Consider the following 18,635-nt stretch of genomic DNA (forward strand, 5'->3'; position numbering starts at 1 on the left):
CACCTGGGATCTCTACTGATCAGCTGTTTGAGGAGCCTGCAGCCTCCTCAGCATCTTACATTGTATAGCGGTTGTGTTTGGTATCACACTCAGGCCCATTCACCTGAATAGGGCTGAGATGCCCCTAGGCCATGTGACTTCGAAGGCCTCTTCGTACAGCTGATCTCTTACCGATGACCATCATTATGTAAATCCAGGAGTAGCCCTTTAACATACTTCTATATCAGCCTTGTTCACATTGTGGATATAAAGCTCTAACATCATCAAGGACCATACTAAATTCTTTAGCCTTTGTGCCTTCACTGAAATGTTTTACAGAAAGTAAACAATAACCCATATTAATATTACCAGCATGAATGCACGCGACCATAAGGGCTACGCAGGGGGTAGAGTAAGACTGAGAGGAGCACTCTTCCATCACCCACAGATTTCCAGCGGCTAGGACTTCCCTGTTAATGTCAAACTATCATTATTGTAAAGACTGTCACACATTCTGCCATCGACTTCCAGCGGAGCTTAAAGTGTGCTAAATACAGTTGGTGATATTTGTAATTATACTTACAAAAATATATACTTGCTTATTTTACATAAACTCTCTTTAAATAATGGACAGAATAATTTAAACTATCAAAACGAGTTAGTGAAGGCAATTGTTTCTTCTGTGTACACTTGGTTGCTCAGCTATACACCACTGTCCATACTGTTGTCTGATTTCATGATCTAAGTCAGAGCAATCCTTGGAAAGATGCATTTGGACGCTCAATATGAAATTCTATGGCTCTCTTACATAACAGCACACACAAAAATAACACAACTTTCTACAAAATGAAGAGATTGTACATGCAAAATCGGTGACGGATGAAAGCTACCGCACAGCAAGCTTAGCTGAATCAACAGTAACCTTGATGCTGAGCCAACTGTGGTCTCAGCCGTCTACACTATAGCTAAATTAACTGCATACGCACAGTATATTCATTTTTTTCTTATTGCCAGTTCCATAGCAGCGGCCCATTGCACAACTTGCAACTGACATGACATCCACTTGGTGATACAGTATTGTGCCCCCTTTATGAATTCAGCTGGGGGTTATTTAGCAGCTACTTGTTCTTTCAAGCTTCATTTGACGGAGAGCTGCAAGTTGAACAGTTGCCTTTCTGTATTATCAAACATGCAGGGAACAAAAAGTTCTAAGAAATCAGTGTATGAAATGAAATCACTGTATAGCAACTACACAGCATCAAAATGGAAATGTCTGCAGTCGCAACAAATAAGACAAAATACCTGGATGACCCACAAAAAAAAAAAAGTACATCTTGGTAAGGTCTGTAGTTGCAAAAAACTTAGTTGCCCAAACAAATGACAGGAGGCGATAGGCTGGCCTTTGAAAGAAACCCTGTAAACATCTAAAAACCAAGAAGCACAAGCAGGGGAGACCTGCCTGTTCCTAGAAACTGAGCTACTAGACACAGACATATTACTTTCAACCACACAGTATTCTCATGGGTAATGGTGTAGTTTCCGAGATTTGCCAGTTAACATCCCAATACATTCACACCCAGATCAGTGGAAGGGACCCTAAAACATTTAAAGACTATGCACATCTTTGGGGGCATTTTTCTTTGCTATTGCATTGCACCTATTAAAAAAAGTTTTCTAAGAGTTCGATACTGATGGCCTGTTCTCAGGAGAGGCCATCAATATCCGATCAGTAGGGGTCAGACACTTGGCTTTACCCAAAGATGTTGTAGTGCTCTGGCCTCCTCACAGCTCCATAATTAGTATTGCAGCCCATGCTCGTTCACGTTAATGGGACTGACATGCAAACAGGCCACGTGACTGATGAACGTCATGTCACAGGCCTAGGAAGAGGCTGCGGTGCTCACTGGAGTGCCGTGGCCTCTTCAAACAGCTGATCTTTAGAGGTGCCAGGAGTCTAACTCTTACTGATCAGATACTGAAGGCCTATCCAGAGGTCAGGCCATCAATATTGAATGCTTTGAAAACCCATTTAATAGGTGCAATGCAATAATAAAGAAAAATTTTACCCAATCAGATAGATGACCTATCCTGAGTATAGGCCATCAATATCGAACAACCTGGAAAGCCCCCTTTAAGGGCTAAAAATAATTTTTCTAATACATATTCCTTAAAAATTTTGCTCAGTTTGTCTATACAGTAAGCTGCTAGTTTTCCCCACAAACACCGTAGGCTGGTCTGTCTGTCCCCTGTTCAGAGAGATCCATCAGAGGATCTGTCTTCTGTCGGGGAACAGCAGATTGTTAATGGGTTCTACCAACAAAGAGATAAGAGCTACAAAGATGTCAGGCAGCTTCTCGGCTGGATTTGTCTGAAGAGGGGACAGACCATCTTGCGGTGTGTGTGTGTGTGTGTGTGTGTGAAAATAGGCAGCCATAGATGGCAAACAAAGCAAAAAAATCTATTAGAAATATGTTTTTTTAACCAATAATAGATGCATTGTAATAATAAAGAAATGCCGTCAAACGTGTACATAGCCTTTAAGTTTGCTTAACATTTTGTGAGTAAAACAGCAATGATCGCCATGCCCACTGCTCTCGCCCTTCCACAGCTAGGTAAGGTTAGGGAAGTCATTAGAAATGAATGATCATCATCACAAATACAGTGTGGTCAAGAGGATCACCAAGAAAACAGAGAACACACTTTCACTTTGTACAACAGCAATTCCAGTAGGCTGCCACTCCCTGAAGAGTTCTTACGAGTAGCCAGCTGGACTGACAAACTACTGTGCAAGGATCTCAGATCTTAAGAGTAACAGGGGCGAAGGAACAAAGGGGAGCAGCTGAGAAGGCTCTCCGGCCGAAGAAACACAGCCTACAGAGTCCTTCATTTACCCGACATTGAACTTGACATCCAACTGCAAACATGAGCAAGTAGGGTACATGATTATCCTAAAATTACACACCAGAATGGTCTTGAAGGATTTTCTCTCCAGGTTTAGCCCACATACGTGGGAAGAAGGGAAGATACGTACGTTGGGTTATGGAAATTGAGACCGTATTTGTAACCAAAATCTGGATAAATCAAAATATAATCCAGTCTGGATTATGTTATTGATGGGAAAACAGCCATAGGATTGTCCAGAGGTGTGCAAAAGAATGGAGGTAACATTAATCACACTAACACCAGAATGAAGTGACCTTTCAAATATCCAAATTTCTGTAGGAAAAGTCATCACATCCTACGTTAGAAAGTACATTCGCAGCATCTTCATTCTTCTTAAAGAAAGGACTAACAGTGATGAAATGGGACTGACGGCTTAGAAATTGCACAAAGAAATGAGAATGCATGGACAGAACAGATTTGGGATTTTGGCAATAAGGGGGGACAGAAATTTGTATTGCTCTTGCCATAATTTACAGAATTATGAGTAACAAAAAAAATGAAAAGAGAGAATCACTAGAAATGTATTAACTCTTTGTTTTCTAAACTGTGCAAATTAGCACAGGAACAGAGGAGGGCACACCCTACACCTGGGAGATTAACTGCATATTGAAACTTGGGGATCGAGACTGTTTGGTTAAGGGGGCACCAGCAGACAGTAGGTCTTTGCCTTCTCCTCCTCCTAATCGGTCCTCTTGTAAGCTTATAGTGGAAAATCGGTTGGTGTTGCAAGCAGAAAGGTTAGAAACTCCATCTATTCCTCCATTTCCACCAGCTTGACTGCCATTTACATAGTCAAAGGATTTACTGGATGAAGTGCTGGCGGTTCGGATGAGACTTAAGCTATTTGCTTTTGGCACCACATGGCCTGCTGGAAGGCTCAGGTGCTTCTTCATGGGTGACAGCTCTATACCTTCAAGTAAGGAATCTACAGCTGCAGGAGATGGCTGCTTCCTTGGTGTGGAATTTCGACTTTCACTAGCTTTTAAATGACTAGGTGTATCTTTTTCTTTAGTGGATCGCACACTTCCTCCTTTCCTTGAACCGCTTCTCTGGGATGTAGATGAAGACTGTTTGGCGCCAACAGGCTGGCTACTAACTGAGGCTCCTGATGAAAACCCCTCATCTGCATCATTATAATTAATGGAGTCTTCGCCAGTTGCGGTGCCATCTGGTCCTAAAATACAAACAGAAGCCATGAGAATAGAGCTTTTAAATTACAAAATTTTTTTATTGTCTTTTCTACATTTTTATATAATTTTATTTACACACTGGATATGTTCTGATCAGGTTTTTTTTCAGTTTATTTGAAATTGCATTCAAATTATTGCAATCAGTATGTTAAGAAAAACACACAAAAAAAAATAAAAATACTAATTAAACCATAGTCATATGATGTCTAAAAACAAAATGATTGCCCAACTTATAATTAGTTCTCAATAAGAAGCGCAAACTGTTAATTGCTTGAAAAGGAAGATTCTCCTGTGAACTATATTCTCTTAGGCCTCTTTCACGCGAGCGTGTCCGGATAAGGTCCGGATGCGTTGCGGCAAACCCGCGCGAGTAGGTACGCAATTGCAATCGGTTTTGACTGCTATTGCGTTCCGTTGTTCAGTTTTTATCGCGCGGGTGCAATGCGTTTTGCACGCGCGTGATAAAAAACTGAATGTGGTACCCAGACTCTGACTTCTTCACTGAAGTTCAGGTTTGGGTTCAAGGTTGTGTAGATTGTATTATTTTCCCTTATAACATGGTTATAAGGGAAAATAATAGCATTCTGAATCCAGAATGCATAGTACAATAGGGGTGGAGGGGTTAAAAAATAAATAAATTTTTTTAACTCACCTTAATCCACTTGTTCGCGCAGCCGACATCTCTTCTGTCTTGTTCTGTGAGCAATAGGACCTTTGATGACGTCACTACGCTCATCACATGATCCATCACCATGGTAAAAAATCATGTGACCGACCATGTGATAAACGTAGTGACGTCATCAAAGGTCCTATTCCTCACAGAACAAGACAAAAGAGATGCCGGCTGCGCGAACAAGTGGATTAAGGAGAGTTAAATAATTTATTTATTTTTTTAACCCCTCCAGCCCTATTGTACTATGCATTCTGTATTCAGAATGCTATTATTTTCCCTTATAACCATGTTATAAGGGAAAATAATAAAGATCGGGTCCCCATCCCGATCGTCTCCTAGCAACTGTGCGTAAAAATCGCACCGCATCCGCACTTGCTTGCGGATGCTATGTGATTTTCACGCAGCCCCATTCACTTCTATGGGGCCTGCGTTGTATGGAAAACGCACAAAGAGGAGCATGCTGCGATTTTCACGCAACGCACAAGTGATGCGTGAAAATCACCGCTCATGTGCACAGCCCCATAGAAATTAATGAGTCCGGATTCAGTGCGGGTGCAATGCGTTCACCTCGCGCATTGCACCCGCGCGGAAAACTCGCCCGTGTGAAAGGGGCCTTAGGGTTTGGCTACACAGTGATCTTGGTCGTGCGACACCTGTCGCTCCCAAGGATTGCATTGTAGGCATAGAAATGAATAGGGACACAGCATGACTCGCATGTGTGCTGCGATAGAGACCCCAGAATCTCAAAAAATCCTACACTGCAGGATTTTTTGTGATTCTTGGGTTGCAGTCAAAGCAAACATGCGAGTCGCTCTGCGAACCCATTCATTTCTATGCTAGCACCATTACACTGTACTACACTCGGTATAACCGAACCCTTAAAGGGAGGCTGTCAGCTGTTTTGACCATTTAAATTGCTGAGAGCCCTAGCTAGGGGCTGGGAAAAGCAGTAAAAACATACCTTCTGTGGAATAGTGAAAATATAAACTTTTATCCTGCCAGGTTCTGCTCCTGCACTTGCCCAGGAGGTAGAAATTCACGGTGAGGTGCTCTTTGCACCAAGCTACTTCACGGGTTAGAAAATGAAACTGTGTTGCCAAGAAAAGCACAACAGTTTTTTTGGGTTTTTTCAGCATATTCCCACTAGAATATCCCCCAATATGTTTATTTAATAAACATGATTAAAATGGAACTAGTGGTGGAATCTTAATTTTTATTGTGGTTATTACAGTAACTATATAATGTGTTCATTTGTTATATGTTATGTTGTAAAATGGCTGCCTGTCTCTAGGTGATGTTGTCTTGCTGTTTAGTGTAAAACAAATAACACACAGAGATCTGCTTCTATACAGACACTGACAGACATGATAATGAGGTGCTACTGCAGGTAGCAATACTGTATATACTGTATATGTTCTGCTCCCTAATACACTACTATTCACCTGTTAGATGCCTGAGCAGTTAATAAAAGGCTAGGTCACATGATATTTGTGACGGTCACATGACTGATCTCATGTTTAGTCCTATACAGCTCTCCTATAGATGCATTTTACAGGATTTTGGGCCGTACCAATTATTTTCTTTAGGGAAAAGCCATTATGTGGATATAATAAAAGTCTGTGAGCAAAATTTTAAATAGATGTATAATAGGAATTTGTTCAACAGCCTATTCTCTACGTAAATAAATGTAATCATTAAAACTGGAATACCTCTTTTAGTCACATGGGACTTAGTTTTCCATGAAGTAATGAATCTTTTTACAAAATAAAATCAATGCTTCAAGTGCACATTATTTTGAACTACAGAGAACCTTTGAAATCTGCACTGCTGTATGTACCATTCTGCTGCCTATAGAAGCTTTAAAGAATGCTTTAAAGGGAACCTGACATCACCATAAATGCCTCCCCAAGCATTTGCAGTACCTGACAGCTAAAGTCATGTCTCCAATGATGTTTTAGCTTGTTTCATTCGAAGGAAAACTTTGCCAAAAGTCAACTTCATTCATCCTGGGTGTTGTATGCAAATTGCCTGGTTGAAGTCAAGGGCACAGCGGTCTTCACGTTCCCCCATCCTGCCTCTTTCCCCCTGATTGACTGCTCAGTGCTTCTTTTCTTCAGGCACAATGCGCCTGAGATCCCATGTATGCACTGGTGAGCCAATCTTCAGTGTACTTGTCTTCAGAGGCTCACTCCCGGGAGTTAACGCCTGTCCTGTAAGTCTGCGCCTGCTCAGTGAGCCTCTAAAGCCAAGCACTAAAGATTGGCTCCCAACACAGATGCTGAAAATGAACCAGAATGGCATATGCGCAGGATCTTAGGCGCATAGTGCCTGAATAAAAAAATATAAAAAAACACAGACCGTCAATCAGGTCTTGGAGAGTCAAGATTGCTGCCCTCTTGACTTCAAGCAGCCAATTTGCATATGCTGCCTGGGATGAATAAAGATGTTTTTTGGCAAACTTTTACATCACTCTCATTAGGCCCAGCATTATATAGGTTATCAGTGCCCCTCTCTCTCTTTCGGCAGAGTGTCCACCACTAAATGTTCCACTCCTTGCCAGAATTGCATTTATATTGAGTATAGGTGGTGTCTTGTATTGGTTACATTCACTAAATGCTTATTTATTTGTACTATATGTTATATGTGTCTTATCATGTTTAAATTGTGATTATTTTGAATAAAGATTATAATAATTTAAAAATTCAAGGGACTTGTAGTTACTCTTCTAATGTGGTTGAAATCTATATTCAGAGTATCTCAGTGACAGTAGTTGCTAATATTCATGACCTAATTGGTGATTAATCACATGAAATAGGCAAAGGCATAGATAGAGACATGATGACTATGGCTGTGAAGTACCCGGGGCGGTTTGAGAGACATAATGGCAACGTCAGGCTGCTTTTAAGGCAGTACTACTAAGACAGGGCCATATCTAGCCATAATTTATACTATTAATCTAAACTTCGGATCTGTCAGCTCTCCTGATTATTATTATTTTTTTATTTATTTTTTTACAAAATCCTTGCACTTTATATTCTGCAAACAAAAGGCATCAAAAGGGTCTGTTAACACTAGTTTCCATATGATTAAAACAGAATAAAAATAATGTAAAAAAATTCTGAACTGATTGAATAATTTTAATGAATGCTTTGAAAAATTTGGAATGAATGAAATGTAGTCGCAAAGCACATTTCAAATGACATACAGCACACTGTAAATGCTGCACAATTTCACATCATCCTCACCTACCTGATTATTGCCCTATCAAGGCCATTGTGTCTTTAGCTCATTCAATGTAAGCAGAGTCATTAGGGTTTTAGGCATACACAAACACGAGCGCATTGCCAGAAAGAGGAGTGCTGATGTCATGCAGACCCATGCAAATACAGGAACCAATATATCACACATGCACTTTAGACGGCCAGGCACACATGTAATGTGATCAATGCTGCCATTTGTGAGGAACTATTCCTTTTCTGTACTGCAGAATTCTATCTGAAGTGCCGTCATCCAACTCATTATAGACCTGAAACACGGTAATGGTCAGAGAATCACTGAGATGGATCAGTCACATCCAGTCAACATGAAATATTTAAGGGGAAGAAACTAAGCACTGGAAGTGGATTCCCAAGCTTAAAAGAAATCTCCACCATGTTTTAATGAGACGCTTGCTAACAACTGGTAAGTTCCATTAATGATGTATAATGTAAAAGATAATAGACAGGTAATCCTCCAATAATATATGGTCCATTATATCACATAGTACAGTCACTTGGGCATATACGGCACGAGAATACCATACAAGTGAAGCTGGTAGGGAACAGGCTATTATGTGCAGGTAAAACAATATTTGATATTAGAGATTCATAATCTTCATTTAAAAAAAAATGTAATTTCCTACTGCTAGAAGTGATCTGGTAGTCCTTTAGAATTAGACTCGGTCACTGTTTATGTAAAAATGCAGGACAAAAAATAGCAAAAAAGATGCGCTATTTTGTCTGGTAAAATGCCAGGTTGCATGGAAAAAAAACAAAAAACAGATTCATTGTAATTGGCACCATTCGCAACAGTCATGTGAGTGATGCAGGGCACCGCCCGCGCCGGTCATGCGACTGATCCAGGGCACCGCCCGCACCTGTCATGCGATTTATCCAGGTCATGTGACTGATCCAATGCTTCAGTTACTTTCATTGTTCTGATCCTATAATGGAGCACAGCAGTGGAAAAAAGTGTACCAATGTAAATGTAGCCTATAAAGATTTTTTCTCATATGCAATATTCATAGCCATTTTTGCCCTAAATGACCAGTCAGTCAAGCTATGTGGGGAGCCCTGTGTATTTGTAAACCTTTCCAAGTATTCAGTTCAGGTATGTAAATGAGGAGTCCTAGTTCGATAGTAACATGCATGCCACTGCCAGCATCTTGTGGGTATGAGCTTGTTACCGGCATGGCTGGCACTAATGTGCTTGGTATATCAGGGGATGCAATGGCTAGAACAGAGGCAGTGTTGGGTATTTATGGTACTATGATTTGGAGAATTTATGCCCTGATTATTTAGGAACAGTGAAACAATTATTCAAGTACCTATTTAGCCTGTAAACATTAAGAGGATTTTTTTCTCACTAACTAATGACCTATCCTCTGGATAGCTTATTAGTATCTGATCGGTGGGAGTTCGACATCCCCGCCGATTAGCTGTTTGAGAAGCCAGCGGCGCTTGCAGTAGGGCTGCGGCCTTCTCACAGCTCACCAAGGCACAGCGATGTACATTGTATAGCGACTGTGCTTGGTATCGCAGCTCAGCGCCATTCAGTTCAATGAGACTGAGCTGCATGTGACTAATGAACGTAACGTCACTGTCCTAGACTAAACTGGAGAAGGCTGCAGTGTTACTGTGAGCACCACTGCCTTCTCAAACAGATGATAGGTGGGGGTCCTAGATGTTGGACCCCCACCAATCAGAAACCGACCTTAAAAAAAAGTGGCGGAAAACCCCTTTAAAAACAGAATATGAATACTGCAATGTCCTCCCTCGTCTCTGTTCATGTTCTGCTCAAGTTTTTAAATTGTATGTCATATCATGAGAATTGCAGTGCTGCCACTGTTTAAAGAACAGACAATGACTTGTCAGCAGATTTTTACCTATAAAACTGGCTGACAGGGCTAGACAGTGAAAACATCACACATGTCTGACCCCGTCAATCACAGTGCAGAGGACACGCCAGTTGCAGAGACAGCAGAGCCTCCAGGTGTAATGGCAATGCCCCGGACTCCTAGCGGCTCAGGCTGAATATATTCATAATTATTTTTTCTCAGCAATGCGGACACATATGAACATGGGACCAACACAGATGTCTTCAGCCGCCAAGTGCACATGTAACAGGTCAGCCAGTGGCATGGGTACAGATCTGCTGACAGATGCCCTTTAATATGCCCTGATCTGTATAAAATATACATACACTGACTACATCTATTCTAAACTGAAGTTTGGGGTAAAGACATGAGTAAATCTAAAAATTATTACCACCGACTGATCTTAGCTTTCTCAAGCTGCTAAGTGCCAATCCTAAGTGATCTGTCTGGAGCCATGCACATGCAGTCAATTATATTTACATGCTACACCTCTGCGGAAATCATTAAATTGACCAGAACTTGGGAAGTCTCATTTCAGAAGTGATCAATGTGCACCCAGTTTTCGTGTAGCCGTCTTATTTGTCAGCTTTACGGCACAATTATTACATTTGACTAGTAGAGAAATAGCTACACTTTCAATTTTATCTATTAAGACTACTGTCTACCTACTTCTAGCTAAACAGCGCAGACTAAGGACAAAATGAAATTGGACAGTGCCTACAGGTAGATGCAAGGCTCACTGGTTTCCACTCGATGACCTCATTAATTTTGTTTTTCCTTGCTGGAAGCAAAGTAATTATGTAACTGGAACAAACACAAAGCCAATCTTCTTCAAGACGGTATTCAATGTATTTTCTGAAATCATTGTTTTATGACTGCGTTTACACGTGATACAATTCGTGGTGGCAAAATCTGCAACAAATTGACCAAGGTTTACACTCGGATTTGCCAAGAATTTCACCCTGTGCATTGCAAAGGGTGAAATCTGCAGTGGAAACCCACAGCATGAATTAACTGACTGATCAATTTAGGCTGCATATTTTTTTCTCAGCATGTGGATGAGATTTCTTAAAACGCTGTGGAGGTGCTGCACGTCAATACTGCAGCGTGTGAACGTACCCTAAATGTGTGATGGCAATGAGTGGTAGGAATTGCTTGCGTTACGCCAAATGTTCTGTAATGTAGCACAGTAGATTCACCTAATCTTAGTAAAGTTCATCAAATATCCTACAGCATCTGCATGGTCTTTAGCTCTAGTTTTTAAATATCATGGTTATAAGAAATGCTTGTCATTTTTACCCTCCTGCTCTATGGAGAACTAAAGGCAGAAGATGCATATAAAACAAAACGTATTCCATTCACTGGAGCTAAAATCTACTAATCTATTACAATACAGCATTAAAACATAGCAGGGTTTAAATCTGCCATGTACTGTATGGAATAAATGAATATACAGTATTAGCTCTGAGATACTCTTTGCCCTTAGCTTTATCCTTAACATGAAACACACTCATTAACATGAAACAGACCAAGCACCAAAACTGGGCAGCCACAAAGTCCACACAGCGTGAAATAAGAGTTCTCCAGCAAAATTCCCATGCCTTTAGCTTGTCTGCAGTTAACCATTATTGCTGAATGTATTCCATAACCATGCCAAGCATGTCTGCAAGGAAATACATTTAGATGCTGAGCAGAGCCAATTAACAGAATGTTAATACCTGACCTTCAGCTTGGACCATAGGTTTGGAGAACCTAGTGCATTGTTAAACAATGAAAGCACTAAAGAGGAAGGGGCTCCTATAAACACAGAGCATTGGTTTTCCACAATCTACTCTCTTGTAGGTGCCTGTCTCCACATCTCTGGCCTACCCTCTGTGGCAGCTTCTGGAGAGATGGTCTCAGGGGTCAGGTACACAAGAACATCCCGTTCGGGAGTGTCCGCTAGGTTTGGAGTGGTGCGCAAGTTCGGGGAGCCCGGATTCGATTCAGTTGTGAGGTCAAAACCATCTGGGATTCAACACAGGAACATTTTAGTGTATTTCTGAAGACAGACAGCCGCGTCTCACACTTGTTTGCTGATTGCGGCTTCTCCAAAACAAGATCAGAATACAGAAAATCTCATGTCGATCGTGATTCACCAGAAGAAAAACGTGAACAGTGTATAACAAGCAAACATACATGTAAATACAAGGTTATATCGTACTAATTAAATCGAAATGAACAATGAATGAAAAATGAATGGAATGAGTCGCTGTCGAAAAATAATGGGATCTTAGAATGCCCTGATCCTCGTTTATATTAAAGGGGTTTTCCAAGTTATATGAAAATTTGTCCACTAAGAATTATGATTAAAATAGAGATGCAAAAGTGCCGTAAATGGCTGCAATGGTGATGTGCCTGTACACCCCATGTGACCTCTACAGCCAATCATAGGCCTTAGCAGTATACAGCATGAAACTGCAGAGGCCAGGGATTGGCTTCAGCTGTCACATGGGGTATGGGGGACGTCAACACTGCAGCCATGTAATCAAAAACTGGCAGGGAAGCCCAGAGCATGGCACGGAAAGCACTGGGGGATTAAACTTGCAAATATAGCTTTTGTTACCTTATCACAATTTTCAGAGGTGGGCAAAATCTCAGAACTCAAAACCTCTTTTACCGGCAGGGCTCATGCACACAGCTGTATGAGAGATTGTACACGATCCCTTTTCCATTGGACTCCTGGTGTACAGTAAATTCACAGCAGAATCTGCTGCAAATCTTAAGGGTAAATGCACAAGTTCAAGATTTAGGTGCTGAGAATCCACACGTTCCCAGGAAAATCAATTGGTGCGGATTTACAGTATATAACAAAAGTGAGTACACCCCTCACAGTTTTGTAAATCTTTTCTTCTATCTTTTGATTGGACAAAACTGAAGATATGACACTTTGATACAATGTAAAGTAGTCAGTGTACGGCAATTTGGTGTGCTCTCAAAATAACTCAACACACAGCCATTAATCAGTGGTATAAGAAAAAAGGTAGCGCACTCACCATTAAATCTTTCAGCAGCTTTATTGAAGATAACAGCAGGGGTCGGATACAAAAGGTCAGGCCTGACCTTTTGTGCTGTGCCTGTATCTGACCCCTGCTTTTATCTTCAATAAAGCTGCTGAAAGATTTAATGGTGCTACCTTTTTTCTTATACCACTGGTTTCCACTTGTTGACTACGTTTAGCAGAGCACCACCTATCGCTATTTGCTGTGTGCGTTAGAGGGTAGTCTTGGACGGTATACACATGTAGCAATGCCGGCTGCATTTTTCTTGATGGGCTTTGACACAGCCATTAATGTCTAAACCGCTGGCAACAAAAGTGAGTACACCCCTAAGTGAAAATGGCCAAATTGTGCCCAAAGTGTCAATATTTTGTGTGGCCACCATTATTTTCCAGCACTGCCTTAAAGCGATTCTTTCACCTCGTTTTAGCCTATAGAGCTGCGGACATGTACAGCTAGATCACCGCTAGCATGTCCGCAATATACCTGCCCCGTAGCACTGTGTGCTTTTAGTGTGTTAAAAAAATTATTTTATAGATATGTAAATGAGCCTGGTAAGGAGCCCAAGAGGCCGCACTAACCTTCTTGGAGCCCAAGGGGCCGCACTAACCTTCTTGGAGCCCAGCCACGCCCCCTGTGAAGGAGCCCAGCAACGCCTGCGTCCTCCGAATCTCCTCCTTGCTCACAAAGTTAGATTGCCGTAATCTCGCAATGCGCGAGCTCGCGCAGTTCCTTACCTGAGGCTGATGCCAGCACAGGGAAGGAACACTATGCCAGCACTGAGCATGCGCGAGGAGAAGGAGATAGATGTCTGATATTTGGCTAACAGGTTATGTGTCTCTCCAGGTTAAAGAGGCTGTCCTGATTACAGGAAAAAATAAAAAATAAAAATTTCCCGCCCAGAAACAGTTCCACAATTGTCCATGGGCATATGGCAATCACTTCAATCAGCTGCAATACCGGATTCAGCCCATGGACAGATGAGGCGCCGTTTCTGAATAAAACAAAAAAACGAAAAAAAATGTCTCTGATCCTGGACAGCTCGCTCAAACAGAGGCTCTGCAATTACAAATCATGAACATGCCATGTGCATCACCTACATCCAATAGTCAGGCTACAGATGTCTGCCACAGTCAACTCGACTACCTAAAGTGGATCATAAGTCATAGAGCTGTTGGCACGCAGCTATTTATTCTTATATATATATATATATATATATATATATATATATATATATCTCTATCTATCTATATATCTAAAATATATAATATAGCTAGGTTAACTACGTTAAAGGGAGACTTTCACCTAAACTGACCATTATAAAACACCAACACCATGATCTGCATTATAGTCCCCATATTGGAATGCTACTTACCGTATAGCTGTCCGTCGCTTATTTTCACTAAAAAACACTTTTATTCAATATGTTAATTAGGTTCTGAAGGTGCCCAGGCCCCTCGTCGCTTTTCATATGAAACCCCTCCCCTTTCACCCCTCTGGCCCGCCCTAGGTTCTTCAGAAATCCAGCGCCGTTCACAAGATTCGCCGTGCCTGCGTACTTCATTCCCCATTATGGGCAGAGGCACAAGAGCGTTTAACGAGCATGTGCCGGAATGGGGAATGAAGTGCGCAGGCGCGGCAAATCTTGAAAACAGCGCTGGATTTCTGAAGAACCTAGGGCGGGCCAGAGGGGTGAAACGGGAGGGGTTTCATATGAAAAGCGACGAAGGGCCTGGGCACCGGCTGCATGAACGCCGCCCCTGGGCACCTTCAGAATCTGATAAACATATTGAATAAGTGTTTTTTAGCGAAAATAAGCGCGGACAGCTATACAGTAAGTAGCATTCCACTATGGGGACTATAATGCAGATCATGGTGTAAATGTGAGTTTAGGTAAAAGACTCCCTTTAAGTCAACTTAACTTTACTACTTTGGGACACATATGACTTTTATCTATTTTATATCTATTTTTATTCCATTTTTGAGAAGCAGAATGAACAAAAAACAGCAAAAAACCTAGAGGAGATCGGTTAATAATTTACATTACTGACTAGTAAAAGTTTTCGTGCTTTCTGTACTTTGTTGGGCAAGAAATTCTGTGATTTCTTTAGAAGTAGTGTTTATGGAAGTATCAATAATATGGTTCTACCACATTAGGATTTTCACTTGTTAGTGTAGTGAGCAGAGAGAGGACCCTATTGTTCTACCGTTACAAGGATTGGTAACTGGTACTAGGCCGCAGTCTTAAGGGCTGATGTCACTGTACATGCATACTGCACACTAGACATTCTGAGGATGGGGAACTCTGAACTAGGTATAATGGAGTGCTATATGTGGCAACAGATCAAGGAAGACCTCTGTGCAAGAACTACCTTGTGTCATTTCTCGTTTTCAGAATTTTGGGTGCCATTTTTGGGAGCTTGCCCATTGATTGCAGGTTAAGTCATGGTTTCTGTATCTTATGCTCTATGTGATCTGTATCTTTCATTTTCTATGGGGACAGAAAAGATGCAGACAGCACACAGTGTACTGTCCGCATGCCTACTTCCGGGCCGCGGCTCTGAAAAAAAAAATAGAGCATGTCCTATTCTTGTCCGCAGTTGCAGACAAGAATAGGAATTCTCCATATAGTGCAGGCGATGTGCGGTATCCGTGTTTTGCGGTCCGCAAAACACTACGGACATCTGAATGGACCCTTAAGCTGTAATGTCTTTTCTGTATAAGTCTTTATCACTGGTTAGTAAATTTCTTATTCACTTTGCTATTGTTTAAGCCTATTTATGCTCGTACCTCAGAATCCATCATAAAACATGTAGCTTCACAAAAAGCAGCAATCTTCCTATGTTTTACACCTAGGGTACCAGAGCATGTAAGGAAATTAAGGTGGCCAGACAAACACTTATTTGTTTGACAGTTGTTCCTCACAACCCCACCACCATACACATTCACACTCGGCTCCTACGAGTGTGGATATGTTCTCCCTAGGGAGGGACACCTCTGACAGCTGCTTATCATCTGTGACAACAAAGGATTGGACAAGATGAAATCCAACGTGATGATCTTTCTTTCCCCAGACAGAACCATACACTTTAGCAGCACTTCCTGAGGTCCATCTAATGTGTACTGATACCATTGTAGACATGTCTTCTCTGGACATATACCACGCATGCTCTTGTATGAGCTATATAGAGCATACTTTATGCCAGACAGCCCAACATTCCGATGGTATCTCTCCCTACAATAGCTTATTTATTTATTTTTCTCGGACCCCAACCAAGAAGATACCGATGACTTATCCAGCGGATAGGTCATCAGTTGAAAAAATCTTGGAAAACCCTTTAAACAGGGCATTTCCAGACTTAATATGTGCCCACGGTTGTCCATTGGCTGGAAAATAAAGAACTCAAAAAGGCTCATCCTGTACTGGAAACAAATTAATATACAGAATTACATTGCATCACATTTCGTAATTTCATTTGAACAAAATTAACATATTAAGGGCTTTTATATATATGCATATTACCATCAGCAGCGTAAAATAAAACTGAAATATCCTGCCATTACCTTCTCTCCGCCAACGGTGCCTTCGTATTGAGGCAGTGGTGATGGCTGTCCGAGAGATACGAGCGACTGTTGGGGTCACTTCAACTTTCAGTACTTTCTGTCCTTGCTGTGAAGAGTCGGGAGCATCAAACGGCAATGAGTTTTTCATTGCATTTGCAACCTGGGTAGAAGTGAGAGAATAAAAAAGTTCATTACCAAAGACATCTGTGATCCGTCAGTGTTTTCTACTCTTTATACAAAGCTGATGACTTTCAGCACTTCATGTTTCTCTGCTGCTTAATGAGCTCATAACACTGTAAAATAAAATCTTTGCTCATGCAATATCAAGACTATTGTAGGCGGTACGACAGATCACTTACCAACAAGGGCTGAGAATAAAGCTCCAGCTGGGCACGATAGATGATGTCATCCAGAACCTCTTGCCCTAGTTCCCACTCCCCATTGTATCTGTTAAGGAGACACATTTATAACAGAAGTCATTTTCTAAGGACAGAGCAAGGATGACAAAGAAAAAAAAACAAAGAGCTGACAGATGTGCTTTTAAAATTGTACCAAATATTGTGTGCTTTATTATAGGGAAAGCGGAAAAAAGCTCTTTCCCTGGGACTATAATCTAGCTGCATGTTTTGGAGGCCTTGTACAGTCTTTATGATAGTTTATAACAAAATATATCATCCTGCTTCACAATATTTGTAATTTGTATCATTCTGCTTCACAATATTTGTAATTTGTATCATTCTGCTTCACAATATTTGTAATTGGCCAGATGTGACAATCCCTCTCTATGTAAATTTTCAGATAAATGCCTATAGAGTATGGTATCTCAATGGACATGGAGTGTGCAAACATTGTACAGGCAGATAAATGTAGTATTCAGGTTTTCTTCCTAGCCATGCATTAAACTATGAGCCCACTTATATTGACTAAGAAGGTGTTAGTGTATGTTCATATAGTACAGTCTCTGTGCAGTGAATGGAAAGAGTCTGGTGATCCTGATGACAAAGGGGTACACAGCTTGATGGATTATAATGGGGGTTCAAAAGACCCCCTCCAGAAAATATTTACAGGTGAACCCTTCCCCTACAGATATAAGTGGTGTGGCTATATTTCCAATTTAAAGGCACATTAGTGAGATGCTGATATACAGTGAACAGTATCTTAGATTCATGCTCCATTCAGTAAACCTCCTAGTCTCTCACTTTATTGGTCCCACCAAATAATAGGATCTACTTTAAATATCTGAGAAGACTTACATGGCATGATATACACCAGTGAGCAGCTGGACCATAAAATCAGGATCCAGCACTACACGACCACACAGTTCCTTCCAACGTTTTTCCTGCTGCCTAGGAAAGCCACTCACGCACAATCTGGAGTAAAGAGGGGGGAAAAAAAGAAAAAAAGAAGAAAAAAAAGAAGAAGAGACTCTTTTTTTATTCTTTATACAATTTTAATGAGAAGTACACATCATCTACAAGGATTTAATCATACAGCGCTTCTAGCATTATATGGCTCAGAGGTAATTGTAGCCCCAGTGATACAAATCAATACTCTACCAGACCACTTTGTATGTAGGTGAAGAGATACAGTACAGCAGAATAATTAATGATTGAGATACAAATGTCCGATACGTAATATCAAATGTCAAAGGGACTGATCTGCTCATTTCTAAGAATCAAATAAACGCCAAATATACCCTAAAAATACAGGCAACTGATAAGAGCACAAAATCAGATCATGTAGCCCCTTGCGGTCCTCAAAAATAAGAATCCTAAAGGGAAAGGCCCATGTATTTCATTTTAACGTCAAGTCTGTAGAGGATGTGATTTAATTCCTGCACTGTCTGTATAGACCGTACTGGAGGGTACATGCTTTATGGCAGCTCAAATGAAAGGGAATCAAGGCAGAGAAATGTCCTCGCCTATTAATTCTTATACGCACCACAACGTAACTGTACGGAGTTGCCATTTTTCTCTAATTTCACCCCACAAAAGGATTTTTTTTTCCTGTTTTCCAATACAAGCTATGGTAAATTAAAAGGTGCCATGAAAACTATGGCTTTTGGAAGGCAGGAAGAAAAACAGGAAAATGAAAAAATAAAAATATGTCCCGAA

The 18,635-nt window shown here is 41.0% G+C and overlaps 1 protein-coding gene across 3 annotated transcripts in view; it reads right to left on the reverse strand.

Moving 5' to 3' along the window:
* Positions 1–1,909: 1,909 nt before the first annotated feature.
* FAM126B (family with sequence similarity 126 member B) overlaps positions 1,910–18,635 on the reverse strand; it is an 89,180-nt gene continuing 72,454 nt past the window's right edge. For 2 of the 3 annotated variants that reach the window (XM_040439237.1, XM_040439238.1), the window contains exons 9-12: positions 17,775–17,891; positions 16,881–16,968; positions 16,522–16,681; positions 1,910–4,096 (exon numbers count right to left, since the gene is read on the reverse strand). In XM_040439237.1, coding sequence (XP_040295171.1) covers positions 3,504–4,096; positions 16,522–16,681; positions 16,881–16,968; positions 17,775–17,891 — 958 coding nt within the window. In that variant the 3' untranslated portion in view covers positions 1,910–3,503. Of the gene's footprint in view, positions 4,097–11,788; positions 11,927–16,521; positions 16,682–16,880; positions 16,969–17,774; positions 17,892–18,635 lie in introns of all 3 variants that reach the window. The other variant, XM_040439239.1, reaches the window with a different exon arrangement.

This window comes from Bufo bufo, chromosome 7 (assembly GCF_905171765.1).
Source record: "Bufo bufo chromosome 7, aBufBuf1.1, whole genome shotgun sequence".
NCBI lineage: Eukaryota > Metazoa > Chordata > Amphibia > Anura > Bufonidae > Bufo > Bufo bufo.